General features: G+C 42.0%; 1 protein-coding gene across 4 annotated transcripts in view; it reads left to right on the forward strand.

The window, feature by feature from the left end:
* Positions 1-16,432, forward strand: part of COL14A1 (collagen type XIV alpha 1 chain) — a 126,433-nt gene extending 110,001 nt beyond the window's left edge. The window contains exons 43-49 of one of the 4 annotated variants that reach the window (XM_049824494.1): positions 747-782; positions 1,212-1,278; positions 2,781-2,969; positions 12,851-12,928; positions 13,886-14,041; positions 15,409-15,501; positions 15,595-16,432. In XM_049824494.1, coding sequence (XP_049680451.1) covers positions 747-782; positions 1,212-1,278; positions 2,781-2,969; positions 12,851-12,928; positions 13,886-14,041; positions 15,409-15,501; positions 15,595-15,734 — 759 coding nt within the window. In that variant the 3' untranslated portion in view covers positions 15,735-16,432. Of the gene's footprint in view, positions 1-746; positions 783-1,211; positions 1,279-2,780; positions 2,970-12,850; positions 12,929-13,885; positions 14,042-14,837 lie in introns of all 4 variants that reach the window. The other 3 variants (XM_049824504.1, XM_049824484.1, XM_049824513.1) reach the window with 3 other exon arrangements.
* Positions 16,433-16,720: the final 288 nt, after the last annotated feature.

The raw sequence follows: 16,720 nt of genomic DNA on the forward strand, positions 1-16,720 counted from the left end.
AAACAGTTGGGTGGGTTAAAAATTATTGAGCTTCAGTAACTGTCTTTCCTAAAACGTAGAGTAATAGAAAAGACACCTTGAAATAATCTTGCAGTCTTTGTAGGAGTTTCTTCTTTCCCAGGATAGAATAAGCTGTGCTTTTAACCATGCATCAATCAGCCGGTTATCTCTTCATGCAGACCTTTCCTCGCTTCAGGAGTTCCTGAGAGATGTCTAGCCTACCCCAAAACCCTCCATTGGTGAAGTTGTAACTGCCCTAGACAACTTGTTCCAATCCATAATGAACCTTACCATCATTAAAGTATTACATTATCTTTAATGTCATACTTAATTTTCTGTGCAGTTTAATCCTGTTGCTGACTCTGTTCATAGCGGATGCAGAGTCCTGGTGCAGAAAATGCTACAAATTTCAGACTGATATTTTGTCTCCCATCAGCCCTCTCTTCCTTATAGTCAATGATAATTAGACCCATTTCAGCCATGCTGCCATATTAAACAAGAGAATTCAGTACATGACAAACCCCAGAGAAAGTCGTTGTTGCCATGTAATTGCCAAAGGTGAACATTTTGTTGAGTACTGAAATGGAAAAAGTATATTCATTATTGTCGCAGAGCTCCTGAAACCTTGTTCCTTGTTTACTTTTTTCTCCTTTTACTGTGGTGCTGCAAGGGAGATAATGTTTAGGTGTTAAAAATTTTGAGTGAGAACAAAATGAGAATTAATTTTGTATTGAATCTTTTCATAGGGTCCCCCTGGAGCTAAGGGTGAAAGGGGTGAGCGGGTAAGTCTATGTTCACATTAGCTACCATTTTTTTCCTGTCTGGCCTTCTATCTCATAAAAAGCTTTATCCAACAGCTTATGTTTCTCTGTGTTTACAGGCACAATAGTTCTCTCTGTGCAGTCAAGCAAACTTTTCTTCTTTTCCAGACATTGTCTTATAGATAGCTACATTAATGTTTCGAAGGTGAGAAGTATGTGTCATTAAGCATGTCCCCAAATCTCACCTTAAGGTTGTCTTCTCAGACCTCCGTTTGCTGGCTAAAAACAGAAATGGGAGCCATGTCAATCGCAAAACTTCTTTGGCTTTTTTTCTCATCTCTGAGGATATAATCTCTCAGGGATAATAAATGTCTTTCATTGCTTTAAGTGTTTTCAAGACAGAAATGATGCAAAAAATTGTGTTATGACACTGCTGATGTTACTGTGCAGGGTGATCTCCAGTCCCAAGCAATGGTGCGTGCTGTTGCTCGTCAAGTGTGTGAACAACTCATCCAGGGCAAGTACATCAATAGTTCATATGCTTCTATCTCTAGAATGGATCTTTTCCTACCACAATTACTTAAAATATGCTTTTCAAAGCATCCAAGGGGATCTGTTTGTTTCAGGCTAGACAGTCAGGATTTATGTTCCAACTAGATTTATGTTCAATTAGGTTTATGTCCAACTAGAGCTGATTACCATCAAGCATTGCCATGGTTTAAGCTCAGTCGGTAACAAAGCACCATGAAGCCACTCGCTCACTCCTTCCCCTCCAGCCCTGGTGGGATGAGGAGAAAATATAAAGAAAAGCTCATCGGTCGAGAAAAGGACAGGGAGGGATCACTGACCACTTATGGTCACAGGCAAAAGACAGGCTCAACTTGGGGAAGAAACAAAATCAATTTAATTTACTGCAGATCAAATCAAAACAAGGATAATGAGAAGTAAAACCAAACCTTAGAACACCTTCCCCCACCCCTCCCTGCTTCCCGGGCACAGCTTCACTCCTGGCTTCTCTACCTACCCCCGCCAGTGGTGCAGGGGGACGGGGAATGGGGGTTGGGGTCAGTTCATCACACGTCATCTCTGCTGCTCCTTCCTCCTCAGGGGGAGGACTCCTCACTCTTCCCCTGCTCCACCGTGGGGTCCCTCCCACAGGACACAGTCCTTCATGAACTTCTCCAATGTGAGTCCTTCCTGCAGGCTGCAGTTCTTCATGAACTGCTCCGGTGTGGGTCCATTCTGCAGGCTGCAGTCCTTCAGGCACAGGCTGCTCCAGCGTAAGCTTTCCCATGGAGTCATGGCCATCCTCAGGGCATCCAACTGCTCCGGTGTGGGGTCCTTCACAGGCTGCAGGTGGGCATCTGCTCCAACATGGACCTCCATGGGCTGCAGGGGGACAGCCTGTTGTCTCACCATGGGCTGCAGGGGCATCTGCTCCTCAGGCACACCTCCCCCCCTCCTTCTTCACTGACCTCGGTATCTGCAGAGGTGTTTCTCTCACATTCCAATCTCCTCCCCTGCTGCAGGTTTCCCCTTCTTAAATATGTTATCCCAGAGGTGCCACCACTGTCACTGACTGGGTCAGCCTGGGCCAGCGGCGGGGTCCGTCTTGGAGCTGGGGAAGCTTCTAGCAGCTCCTCACAGGAGCCACCCCTGCAGCCCCTCCCCTGCTACCTAAACCCCACCACACAAACCCAAACCAGCCATCGAAAAAAAAGCTTCAATTGCCTCCAAGCTATTATAGTACACAGAAGCTTCTGCTGTATCAGTTTAAAATTTTTATAGACATAAAATACAAAAAAAGCCCACCAAAGCAAGGAAATAAAATTCTACATAGTAGTTCTTCCACCTTCTGTGTACTCCCTAAACACTATTTCACCACCAAGAAGTGTACAACTTCATACTATCACCACATGACAGACCACAGCCTTGAGAACCTGCCAGTGCTCTGTTCAAACTCAGCTGAACCAGATTCTCCACTGGAACTTGAAAACGATGGCACTTTTTTCTTGACAGGTCATATGGCAAGATATAACTCGATTCTGAACCAGATTCCAAGCCAGTCTGTCTCAACACGAACCATCGCAGGACCTCCTGGTGAGCCTGGTCGGCCAGGGGCTCCAGGGCCACAGGGTGAGCAAGGATCACCAGGCATGCAAGGGTTTCCAGGAAGCCCTGGTCAACCAGGAAGACCAGGAGAAAGAGGTAGGCTTCGTTCTCCACATATATAAAAATACACCTCCCTTTCCTGATACATTATAATGGCTTTTGTCTCCTGTCTAAATATGAAAGCAACAGTTTTCTCATTTGTTGGCTGGTGAGCTCAGCGCAGACCATAGTGAAAGCTCTGGATACTCTCAGTCATGAAGGTAATGCAGGCTTTACCAGGTGTGATTTGGCAGGATCAGACACAGGTTTAATGCCTAAACTGCTGAAGATCGGTGGCATTCAATTGGGCTCATCCCATCACATCATGCTTTCATCTTAGGGCTCTGAAGCGAGCTGGAGCTGTAAATGTATAAACAAAAAAGCTTTTGGAGAAAGTCAGCTGCAGAACTGACAGGCTTGTGTTGGGGAAAGATTGAGCTTTTCTGCTAAACTTGAAATGTGTCAGTCTCAAGATTTCTAAGTTATGATAGTCTGAAAGGAGCAAGGTTGATAAGAAGAGGGAAAACAATCCTAGTTACGGTGAGATCAGAGAGAAGTAATACAATTAACTGTTCATTTACAGTAATTCTCCTCTGTATTCTTACTTGTAGGCTAGATCCCTTGCTCCTTTCCTCCTCCAGCATTGTGGAGGAGCAAGCTCCATGTTTTGATTTACTCTCTGTGCAACCCTGGCAATCTTCGGGATACCAGAGTAGCCCTAAGCTCACAGAGGCAGTACTAAGTAGTACTGTGTAGTAGTGCTATGATTGTGAAAGTGCTTTAAAGACCATCACATGAGGAAGTGCCCAAAACCCCAAGAGACAAATGTCATACTCAAGAGCAATGAATTGGTGTTGCTGTTACAAAATCTGCTAACTGGGTTTTTAAAAATGAATTGCTATGAAGGCTGTTCAATTCAGGAGCTTAATAGTTCCAGTTCAAAGTAGCCATGATGACTAGAGCTAAAGCATTGTTTTGAAAAGAAAGTCTTTGAGTGAACCTGTGAGTGGGTCCTTTCTTCCCCTCAAGACTCTAATTCTAATTACCTTCTTGAAAAAACAGGCAAAGTTTAGGGTACTGGCCTCTCAGTCATGCTGCTGCCTGCTCCAGCTGCGCAAAGACCAGACACTCCAGAAAAAAGAAGGAATGAGGGGGTGGGAGGCAAGTAGGAAAGAAAATTGGAAGAGGCAGCAAGTGAGGAACTGACTTTAAAAGTGGTGACCTGGAGAGACTGAATGCAGATTTCAGGGTAGTTGCTTAAAATACTAGTGTATTTTAAATGGCTTCTCAGGCAGGAAATGTTTAAGCACACAGAATATTTTGCTGGGGCTTCAGGAACGGAGGAACCACGATGCCAGGCTATGAAAAGGGAAACCTGTCTGGCATTTACCATGGTTTTTCCATTGCATTTGTTGTGCTGAGGCCCAGACCAGCATGTTGTACTACTATGAAATTAGTCATTTAAAAGAAACATGATGTGGGTTAATTCACTGCTGATAATATTAATATCTGGGAAGCAGCATTGGCAATAGCATGAGTACAGAAAGAGTAAAAACACATTAAAAAAGAATATCTTCTCCTCTCTCTATAACTGATGTTAGAAGGGACTGATTTTGGCAGGTAGTGCTTGTGGGGAGTTTCATACTTGGTAGAGAGCAAGCTCTTACTGAGCATATTCAAGAATTATAATCAGCCAGAGCTCTCTGCAGATTTTCATAAAATGTGATGCCAAATGTTGGGAGTGTTATACAGTACTTATAGCTTAAAATGACACTGTTTTAAGAAAAAAGAATCTATGTGTAAACTTAAAGACAAAAGAATTGTCTTTATTCAGAGTGAAAATGGCTTTTAAGACATTCAAGTAACTGTAGCCTTGCACAGAACCTGGAAGGAAGAGGAGGGAGCTCATTCAGAACTTAGGAAAAAATATAGAATAATTTATTAGTCCTTGAGGATTTAATTTCTTCAGAAGAAGCTGAAATTTTAGATTGATAGTGTGCCTGATGTAGTAGCAGTTTATTTAACAGAAAGATATCTTTTGAGTTGTACAGACCCTTGGGATATCTCAGGGTCCATTTCTAAGGAATTGCTCTAAGTTAACCCCAAAATACAGCAGTGAAAAGTAAAAATTATTTTTACTAGTTTCTCATGCTTGTGGAGATTGATTGGAAGTTTCTTGCGCCTTCCCAGTTCTCACTTGATTCCTGATTACATATCATACAGTGAAGTAGCAGATCAAAAATTGCTCTGCTTCTGGATGGAAAGGGCTTTAGTTTCCAGTGACTACAGCAAGGAGGGTGAATGGACTCAGACCCCATCCTTTGCTGTGCTCTGAAGCGTTGTTTGTGTTTAACTTGTTCAGCAAGTCACAATGTATAGCCCTGTGCTGAAGATTTCCAGCCAGCCACTTGGAGGTCTTTATGAACTATGTGTTTCTTTTTGCTGATGTCATCAGCATTTTAGTTGTATATGAAGTCAATATAATGTTCAAAACCAGTGCCAGATTAGCAACTCTCAAAAGTCAGCCTTCACCTTTAAGTACAGAAAATACACTGCAACAGTGACAGCAGTGTCCATAGAGAGTACTAAAAAGTAATAGACACTAAAAGGAAAAAAAAAGACCTGTTGTTTATCTAGTAGAGTGTTGCTTTTTTCCCCTGGGTTCAAACTACTGGGATTGCTGCAAAAACCTGTTACTGCCAGTGAGCTGAGTGGCAAGGTGCTGGTAGAACAGGAAGAGGAAAGGTGGGGGAAGGCTGGATGTTTCCTCCTACTCACCTCTCCTGCCTACCCCCCATTCAATCCCAGTCTGTGCGAAGGGGGAACTTCTGAAACCAGCGTGTGGAACTGGTTAGAAGTCATGCACTAAAGAGAGTTTTTTACTGGAAAACGTCAGCAGTGAGAGATCTTGACATCAGTCAACTTCCCTGCTAACTTGCATGGCCAATAGCTTCTTTTCCCTCGTTTACCTTGTCCCTCTGCCAAGCATTAATCAGATGTTTTGGAAGGAGGCTTGGACTGAGACAGTGTCTTGGAGGTTTGCTAGAAACCTCCACTTGAACTTTTAGGTCCAGGGTGTCCCATTCCTGGATGTATTGTCTCACTAGTAAGACACTGAGCTGGTCCTTCCAAGAAAGACCACCTCAGTGAGAAAAGATAAGTCATTCTGTTGACAGATTCAGTTCTCAGTGTCTGTTGCCAGCTGAGATCTATTTTTTCCAGTGTAAATGTAAGTGAATGGATTAGGATCATGCTAAGACATTTGTTATTTAGTTTTCCTTGTTGATTATTGTTTTAGCTGTACACTGTGTGGTCTTATCTGTTGTATTTTTCTAATGATGTGAAAAGAAACATCTCTAGCAATCTCAATATTTGTTAGAAATATTAACATTTCATTGGTGCCCCAACGGGCTATTTGAATTGGACTGGTGATTTAAAGATTAAGGAAGCCACATTGTGTTATGAAGGCCCCTATAGTACATAATCCCATATAGATTACTGGAATTTTGCTCCCTTACATATTTGCATAAATAGAGGACTTTGGAAAAACACAAACTCAAACACTGATTATTCACAGCACTCATCCCTATTTTTATTTTAACTAGTTCACTGCACTGGTTTCTATTTTCATATCAGCTAGTTCAAACATCTTTTGATTTTATGTTTATGAACTGGGACTTAAATAACTAGTGTCTGGGTTCTGAGTGCTTGAAAGTAGTTAGACTTCTGCAAATTAATATAAAAAAAGAAAAGATTCACTATGTTGTTTTTTTCTTTTTTTTTTTTTTTTTTTTAGTTATTTTTATAATACAGGGGTATTTTTCTCAACTGTGAGGAAAAATGTAAAAGCCATAGTAAAAATTATGCTGAGGGACTGCTAGTTTCCAGATGCTGTGAAGGTGCAGTTGTTCTTCTACTACTGGGTGGACTTCTGAGTTTATGATGTGTCCTGAAGTGATGCACAAAAGTTACTGCTACTCACTCCATCCCACTATGATTAAAATACAATAAATACCTAAGCTGTCACTGGGAAAGTCACTATTCTAAAGTACAGCTTCATCCATATTTGCTTCCTGGCTTCATATGAAAGAGTTAGTTAAACATGTGTTATCGACAGCTACATGTTTATAGCTCTGATGGCAAAATTCCAATAGAATTAAATGGAACTGTTGCCAGTTGAGTCAATTAAATATTTTTATTTCCAATTTTATCTTTATCTGGATTAAAAAAAAAATCACTGTGTTATTATACGTTATGTTTACAACTGAACATCTTTGAAAGAGGACATTTTTGGTAGCAGTTTAATTTTTCTTAATTGCAATATGCAGTTCTCCTCAAAAGACAGTATTCTCTTAAAGGCAAAACCAGATAAGCAATACCCAAGATTTCCTTTTGTGCAGAAACCATGGACATTTAATTTTCTTTGCTAAAGAATGTGTTCATGATCTTGGTTTTGTTTTTAATAACTGATGCTATCAGAGGTATCTTTAGCAGAGCATTGGAAATAATTGATTTCAGTTGCTTATGATCTCCATGGGGTTGAACCCAAGCCATTGCTTATTCTGGCTGGCAACAAGACATAAAAAAGTGGTCAGCATGAAGGGGGAGAGACAGTTTGATGGTATTGCTGAAGTATCTCCAGAGCACAAATATGAAAACAGTTACTAGAATTTGAAGCCACTCTAACTCAAATGGCAAATTTTGATACACACTTTTATCCTTGAGAGAGATTAACCATTGCAGTAACTTACATGGAGAGCGATGTCTTGTCTGGTTGACTTTCTGTAAGCTATGCTCTAATGAAATGCAAAGATGACCTTGATAGCAAGCAAAATGGGTGAATTTTGAATGTTCTGTCCCTCCCAGTGGAGGGAGCCATTCATTAACTATGACCAAGAGGTCTGTGAATCTCTTAACTTACTCTCATTAAAAAGCTTTGGTGGAAAGTCCATTAGGGAATCCCATGGAGTGCTTGATTTTAACTCATGTGAGTTTTGCCTTAGGAGTAAGATATTCTTGCTTCAGTGTTTGTGTTCTCTTTCACTTGGGTAAACTTCACTGGAAATTACACTAAAAGAAACCTGAAGCAGACTTGTATCTTGGCCTTCAGCATGTTTGCTTTAGGAACTTGATATCCATGTGATTTCAAAGGAGGTTAGCCCTGCGCAAGAGCCTCATAACTTGTTCCAGAATGAACATTTCATTCTTAGCCTGAGTAGATTTGTTCCATCTTTATCATTTCTTACTGCAGTTTATTTTGTGAACATCACATATGGGTATGTGTTCTTGTGCGTGTAAGGAATAATAATTGAGTGCATGGAAGGCTGTGATTTGAAAACATTGTGGCCATTGTCTTTGAAGTCACCATGTAATGTTGTCGTACAGTAGGATAAGCAGTGGTCCTCATACTAAACATCTGTATAGATTCCAGATGGTTATCATGGGCCAGTCTTCCTATGATCAAAGCAATCCACACATACAGACTTTGCCTTTTGAAAATGGCAAGCATTTCCTTACAGGCCATGTATGGTAAGAGACAATTTAGATGAATTTACCTTGTTAAAAAGCTTGCAGCAGCAGTAGTGAATTGTAACAGAGAAATCTCTCCATATGTTTGAAGCAAGCCAGAGCTAAGCAAATTTTAGGTATCTGGAAACTGCATTTGGAATGCAGGACAAGAGGTTTGCCTGAGAAATTTGTCTTTAAAATGGGTGGAATTCAGCTGATCACAGATGACATGGTGTTTCTGGCAGGTTCCCCGCAGAAATATAAATGTAGGTTAGAGCATCTATCTGCCACCTAGGACTGCTTCCTACATACACTATGCAATCACTCATCAAAGGTTCTGGATAGCCCTTCTGACTGAAATTGTGATTTCTGCTAACCAAATGCTGGATTGCAAACAGGAGGTTCATACTGGACTTGGAAGACGGTCTCTGAGAGCAGGAATCCCACGTATTACGTTACTAAGAATCCCAGAAGAAAAGATGTTAGCAAATTTCAAGATGTCTGAGTACTGTAAACACTTAAGACCCATTGACCTTCAGTGAGATTTAGGAGCTAGGGCTACCAAAGGCTACAGATAGAAAATTCCTGAAAATTACCTTTTGGACACTTTATAATCTGAAAGTCTAAACCGGTCTGTACAAGACCAATAGATACCTCGTACAACCATGAAGTAAGGTGGGTGTACTGCAGTATGTTAGTACACAGGAGGCAGACACAAATTTGCTGTCCTGTGGTCCTGAGATCACCAAAATGGTTGTATTACCAGACTGCTGAGCCCTTCCTTACTGACAAGGTTGTATTAGCTCAAGGCTACACCTTCATCAACCTGGTCACACTGCTTAGTAATCATGTAGTTTGGCCAGAGGTTGCTCATTATCCACCTGCAAAAGACTGCTAGGAACTAATTTAGTTGTGGTGTACAAGCAAGATAGAAAATGGGAAGGTTATATGTGAAGGAGGCTTGGTAGAAGAGGTGGCAGTGCTAGTTCCTCTCCAGCTTTTCTCCAGTGGCTAAATGGTTAGAGCACAATTTCTGAAAATCTGAAGGTGAATTCCTTTCCTACCTACTACCACCCCTGGGAGAAGGTCTTGTGGTCCAGTTTGATGACTATATTCCTCTGTGTTTTGGATATTAGATCTTGGAACAATGGTTGAAACAAGGCCACCCTCTCTCTGATAAGTTTTTGAGCAGTTAGGCTAGAGAGCCATTCTTAATCTTTTTGGCCTAGTGCATCCTGAGGTGGTTGTCAGAACCATCGAGTAGGGGAGAACATACAGTCATGTATTCAAGCCACATCATCAGGATTGTCTACACTTGAACATCCAAGATTTCTGGATTTCGGCTATATGCCATCATCTAAAAATCTGCAGAGCCTGCATGTGGGATGGGTCTCAGCATGGCAGAGCCACTTTGTGCTGCTGTCTGCACTGTGGAATGAGCTCAGGACTTCTCCAAGGGGCTCAAATACAGTGGGAAATGGAAGGGTGCTAGAGAAGGGGAGAGGAGATCCCTGAAATTCTACTGGCCTCTTCCCCAGACCAGGGCTCATATATGGATGATATAATTTAAATCTTTCAGTGTGCATGCATTTACCTGTTTGTCTGGATAGATAGAGAGGTAAAACGTGTGCCCTGGTGAGTCAGCTCTGGAAGCTGTTCCTAGAGGGGTACATTTGTGGCATGCCTCCCTTCAGCATTTCTTCTCTATTTAATTGTGACCACCGTAGCACTCTGGCTTCTGTAACCTATCCGAAATGCCTAGCTCTCTTCAGGTACTCTCAAGTGAGCGTGGGTGCTTAACTGAGTTGTGCACATCAAACTTGGCCTCATTCCCCTGCCAAGCCTAAATGCCCTTTGAAAAGCTAGCTTTGTGGCAGCTCTGTAGGTTTTGAGACTTGTAGTTACAGATCGTTTTGAGAATTTCACCTAAGATTTTAAACAGTGGAGGAGGTACTTCACTGTGCTTTGAGTGTCATAGTAAGCACAGGTGAAAGTATTAAACCAGCAAAGAAGAACCCAGCCCATGGTCACAAGAATTGCAGGTCCTTGAATATCAGTGTGAAGCATCCCTGGAAGTCAGTGTGAAGTGCCAGACATGGGATAACAAGTTACGCCATCAGAAATCTGGTTAGTGAGCATGATATAAGCAAGAATTTGCCAATAAGCTTGGCAGGCAATTCAGGAAAGGAAGAATTATGGTAATTAAATCAATGTGTTTGTATTGGGTCTAGCTGGGATGGAGGTAACTTCAGAGGCATGAGTTAGAGTCTCCAGGTCAGAGCACATTCTGGGGTGCACCCTGGCACTTGGGTTCCTACACTGGTCAAAGGAACATTTGGTAACACTTCTAACATGCTAACATAGATAGGGAGTAATGTTAGATTCAGAAGAAGCTGATGCAGCACGGCAGTCATCAAATGACTAAACAGTCCAGACAACAAAATACAAAGATTTCACTTTTAGAAATACTTTTATAAATATTTTGTTATCCATAATTTCAGGGATGAGGTGTACAAGACCTTGCTCTGTCTTGCCCAATATCCTCTAGAAGCAAGAAGGAGATACCTGCTATTTGTAAAATAATGATGTAAACATCACCCAGATAATCACACCTGCTCTCTTTTGCCACTTCTTGCTGATTTAGTTTGGCCATGGTATTTCTTCTCTTGGTGGCCAAGTCTCCCCTGTAAAATATAGTGTTACTAGAGACACTTGGAAAGCTTTGGAGACCCCCTAAAGGAAAATGCTGCGAGAAGTGGTTGTGGTTGTATAATTTCTCTATGATAAAATAAATGGTCCCCAAAAGACATGTTTTTTTAACTCAATGACTAAATTGTGTAACCAAAGGAAATAAAAGGTACAAAATGGAAACTGGAAATACTTAACCTATGCCAGAACAGCGGCAAAAAGCCTTGTAGAAGTAAGACAAAGAGCTCGTCATGCTTTGGTTAAAAACGATGTGCTCAGTATGAAGTTACTGATTGCAGTGGTGTGGCCTGGGTTTTCCACATGATTGGGCTACATGATATATTGCCCTGGAAGCCTCCTGTTCTGTAGAAGATCTACAACTCCTCAGCAGATACGGAATCCCCTGTAATTCAGCAGACTCTTATTTTGTAAACTTGATCTGAGCAGTTCTTTGTCAGTGATGGGTTTTAATTACAAATTTTTCCACACATAGAGTTTGTTCTTGCTTACTTGCTTCTATCAGAAATTAGCTTAGAAAGGAAAAAAAAAACCTTCTATTGCTTCCTGCAAAAGTGAGGTGTCCTCCAGATGTTTTTCCCTAAAAGCTAATGGTTACCTGAGCAGAAGGGAAGGAAGGAGGCCAGTCAATTGAAATTGTAGATACTGTCCTATCAAGGGGCAGCAGCTGTTTTCTTTCTACTTTGTTTTTATGAAGGTGCTCTATGTTGGCTTTGACTCTGAAAGTATGGAAGCTGTGAAGCAGCGAGAGCAATTACCAGCACTGGGAGGTCTGGAAAATGGGGGGAAGGTCCCACAAACCAGCCTGGATTTGGTGTCTCTGAATCATCCAAATCAAACACAGACTTTACGAGAGTTTCCAAGTCGCCGGTGGAAACTCAGGGTCTGGAATTCGTAGTTTTGACACCTACTTAGTTCAACACCACTTATTGTGATCGCTGTGTATAGAAAGTGTTTTTATAGGATGCCATAGTGGTAGTGCAGAAGGAGATGGAAAGCTGAAAGAAGGTAGTGCCTTCTCTGGATTACTAGATCTCTGATCTTCATGGATCAGACCCAATGATAGAAATTTAGGGCCATGAGGAAGTGCAGGAAGAGAATGCAATGGCTGTGCGTGTTGGAACATCAGAGTTCTGTAACTGGGAAACTCTTAGATTGGGCTTCATTTGGGGGTACAGATTTTGACTGTGCTGAAACTCCGTTCTTGCATTTTCGCAAGACTCTGCAGTAACCCACTATCGCTCTCTCCATTTATGCTTACAATCATCTTATGCTGAACCACTGTTTGGTGGGTGAATGTTTGAAGGAATATTGGCTGTAGCATTAAAATTTGACTTTTCTGGGCCACACAGTAATTTATAGACAACTTTGTAAGGCTCTGAGGATTCTTCTGACTTACAGTAGTTGTACCTTGGTATAGTCCAGAGGCAGCTTTCCAGCAGGAAGTGCAGCCTGGAAACTGGCTGATGCCTCTGCATACCACCTCAGTGAAACCACCATGGCAGCAGGAATGTTTAAGACCCTAGGAATGCCATGTTTCCCTCGAGAGGCTGTCAGGGAAGGGAGGGAAAAAGTACCAAATAATTCTTTATTTTTACCTCCTCCCTTCTTTGCCATCTGTTTTTAGATGAAAAATAACATATGGAACTATAATCCTGGTTAAATAATAAACACTGCACACAGTTTTGTTCAAAATGTGACTTTGATGAGGACTATTTCCTTAGGCTTACCAGGCGAGAAAGGAGAAAAAGGCAATCCAGGTGTTGGCACACAAGGACCCCGAGGCCCACCAGGATCTACAGGTAAAGTTATTGCGTTTGAGATATCTGGATTAGACCACTCTTACCCATGTGCAAAGCAGCCAAGGCCTGCGTGGCTCTGTCCTCCGCTTCTAAGGTTTAAGCAGCTGAAGAATAAGTAGTTCAGGTACCTTAACTGTCATAATGTTTTTACTATGTCATAGGATGTTGTGATGTGCCACGTGATGGTGTCGTCATTACACAAGTATTTTCCTTTTCCCTGTGATAAACTGCTTCCCCAAAACCTTCTTTTTAAATGTTTTAACTATTTTTTTCAGAGATAGGGTCTGGAAGGGGAAAAAATTAATCTGGATTGATTGCATATGTTTTCTCATTGACTCAAGGTCATACTTAACTGTGACTTGACAGAGAAATGTATATTAATTAAGCACATTAATCACAGGGATTTATATTTAGCTCCTGAAAAAGCAGAGAGGGTGATATCCAAGTTCTGTTGAAACAGGTGTAAAATTGCATTGACTTCATTAGCATATTCTGGCCATTAGAACACCGATATCAAGGCATGGCATTACCCAGAAGCTGTATTGAAAGGGAGTGGGGGAATCAAGAGCTGCACAGGCATCCAGGGCTGTCCTCCCCCAGTGAAACTGCCTTTCTGAACATCTGACACTTGGTGAAACATTTGCTCTAGTATGAATTTCTGGCTAAAAGCTGTCTCTGGCAAGGAAGACAAAGCAGTGGCCAGAGAGGCGGCTCATCAGGAGTGAGTCTCCTCTCCGGCCGCTGCTTTGACTTCCTTGCCAGAGGAAGGCTGCAGCCTTTCCCTCAGCTTGCCCGGGGGAGTCAGAGCCAGGATGCCTAGCTCCTCCGCTCAGGCAGTCTCCTGGAAGTGTTTGTAGCACACTCAGTGCTGTGTTTTCCAGGCCTGGAAAGGTGGCCTCAACTCCCTGCTTTTATGAAAGATGCTACTCAGATGTTTCATCTCCCTTTTCTACGCAGGACCTCCAGGAGAAAGTCGAACTGGCAGCCCGGGACCACCAGGATCTCCAGGCCCACGGGGTCCCGCCGGTCACACAGGACCCCCGGGCTCACAGGGTCCTTCTGGCCCGCCGGGGTACTGCGATCCGTCCTCCTGCGCTGGTTACGGCATGGGAGGTGAGTACTTGGGAGTCAGGGTCGCTGCTGTTTGCAGAGGTAGGGGTGGCATTTTCTAACAGCCAAAGTAAGATGGAGGCTACTGGTGAACCTTGCACTAAAAGGTGGCAGCTCCCCAAAAATATGCGTGGCCAGTGCCGCTGTATTTTGTGGGACCGCAGCACGAAGAGAAGGTGACCCCAGCATAGTGACCAAAGGAAGTCCACCATCTGATCCCAGCCTGTAAAACGGATCCCGTGTAGTGGGTTTTCGTCCTGTACGTGTTTGTGTAGTTGTATGAGCCTGCTCCATCTCAACAGTCTGTGTGTTGAACCCCCACCTCCTAATGTTCGTGACAGCAGAGTTTTTATTTGTAGTTTTTCAAACGTGTTGCTCAACTTCCCCTTCTGTGTGCCTCTGAATGGCATGAGAGCATGACCCTTACTAAACCCCTAGTAGTGTAACCTGACACAGGGATGCACGTGTCCGTCATTAACCAGTGAAGCAATCCGGAGAAAATGATTCTTTCTACATCTCCTCTGCATCCTACTTTCCCGTCTCGTTATAGCACGGAGAGGCCGTGGGAGGAGGTTAACACAATCATCAACAAATACGTCGCCCAACCTAAAATTGAAATTTATTAGTAAAGCAGTAGCTACTACAAATGTTACACATAAGGCATATTTGTTTAATGTTTACGGTTTAATCTGCCTGTGGGCTGATTTGTATGTTTTACTTACCTGAATGTTTTTGTTGTCGTCTCTTCCTATCCTTTTCTCCTCCCTTCCCCTCCCCGTTGTTCATTTCCTGTTTTAAGGCCCAATCCCTTACAATGGCTACCAATCCCGAAGGTGAAAGGCTCATTCTGGTTCAGGTCTCATTTGGTTGAAGGTCAGAGATGGATGCTGAACTGCTCTGTGCTTTCCATCAACGATATTGACTACCACTAATGAACTCACTAGCTGCTGTATATGCACTTAGCTTCCTTGCACTGCTAAAAATTATTGCCTGACCCATTTTTGCCTGTTAATCATGTATTCTAGACCATAATTGGAATAAGCTAAAGCAGGCAGACTGTGCAGTGTATAATAAGTACAGTATTACAACTGGACATTTGACAAATTGTGGTGGTGGTTTCCAACTAACTTGGCTGTCTGTTGGTGGGTTTCCAATTGCTCCAGCTTATTAATTTTGTTACATGTTTTCACTGTTCCTTTATGTGAATAAAAGATGTGTATTTAAAGATTTTATATATATATATATACTCACACACATTATATATAAATATATCTATATATGAAATGTCAATTTCCTAATGAGTGCTTTAATTTTCTACTCCCCTTCTCCTGTGTTAACCGTATGAATACTCTTGGTGGTGGTGGGTTAAGGTGGATACGGTGAGCCAACTGATCAAGACATCCCAGTAGTGCAGTTGCCACATAACTCCTACCAAATCTATGACCCTGAGGACCTTTATGATGGTGAGCAACAGCCGTACGTAGTTCACGGGCCCTACCCCTTACCATCCCCATACTCCCAGTCCTCCTATCCATCACCTCATCTTGCTCAACCAGAGTTTACTCCCGTTCGCGAAGAGATGGAAGCCGTAGAACTGAGATCCCCAGGAATTAGTCGCTTCACAAGGAAGATAGCCAAAAGGAGCGTCAAGACTCCAGTACGCAAAAGGGCGAATGGAAAAAAAGCCTCTCGGTGAACTGCTTAAAAAAAGGGAAATATTTTATGTGCATCTGCGTTTGGCCTTTTGTCCAGGTGCCTAACCTGTCATGGAAGATGTTTACAGGCTCTTATATTAAAGGAGAAAAAAAATGTACATGACCAGTTGACACAACAAATAATGCTATTATCTTGCATGCCAGAAACTTAGTATGTTAGTGGGTTGGTGCTAGGTGATGATGAAAGGTCACTTGTAGATCTTTCGCTGGAGTACTGTTCCACACGCTATTCAAACTGTATGTAAAAAACGGCATCCGGCTAGTTGGTGTACGTGGAACCATTCAGAAAAGTTAATGTTTTATCTGTGTTTTTCCAGTTGATTATGTTCTGTTAGTTTTGGCTAAATTGCTTTACTAGCAGAGTAACCTGACTAAGTTCACTGGAGAACAGTGCATAATCAGGTTTCTTTGAACCCAGCTTATTACCCTTTTGCAAAAAAGTCTTATGTTAATGGAATATTTTTTTTAACCCGCATTATATAAATACACAAGAATGTTCCGTGGGAGCACACTGATAATTTATTGTGAACCTCTTTCATTTCTGTTTCATATGCAAATAAAAGTGGCAAGCTTTTATACGTTAATTCTGCATTTGATTGATTTTTAACTTGGAACAATTGTATCAATCTTTGGGGGACAGAATGTAAAGAGAAGAAAACATTTTCCTTTTTGAACACTTCTCGGCAACAGTTTTATTTTAAAGGATAGAGGCAGTTAGTATAAACAATATTTAGCCTTACTTTTAAAATTATACATAAACAAGTGGAGAGAATAAATATGAGATGAGGTGGTCATATATTGACATGCCAAAGTCAAAAGCCCGGCAGGTATAGGCGCAAAGGCAACTTGAATCAGCTGATGACGAAAGGAAGGAAAACCCCAACCCAACCGCTTGAGGGGCACAATGCAATTAATGATGTCAGAACAAACCAGGTAAATTATAAAGTGACTCAATAAACAGTTTTGA

The sequence above is a fragment of the Accipiter gentilis genome, chromosome 2 (assembly GCF_929443795.1).
Source record: "Accipiter gentilis chromosome 2, bAccGen1.1, whole genome shotgun sequence".
Lineage (NCBI taxonomy): Eukaryota > Metazoa > Chordata > Aves > Accipitriformes > Accipitridae > Astur > Astur gentilis.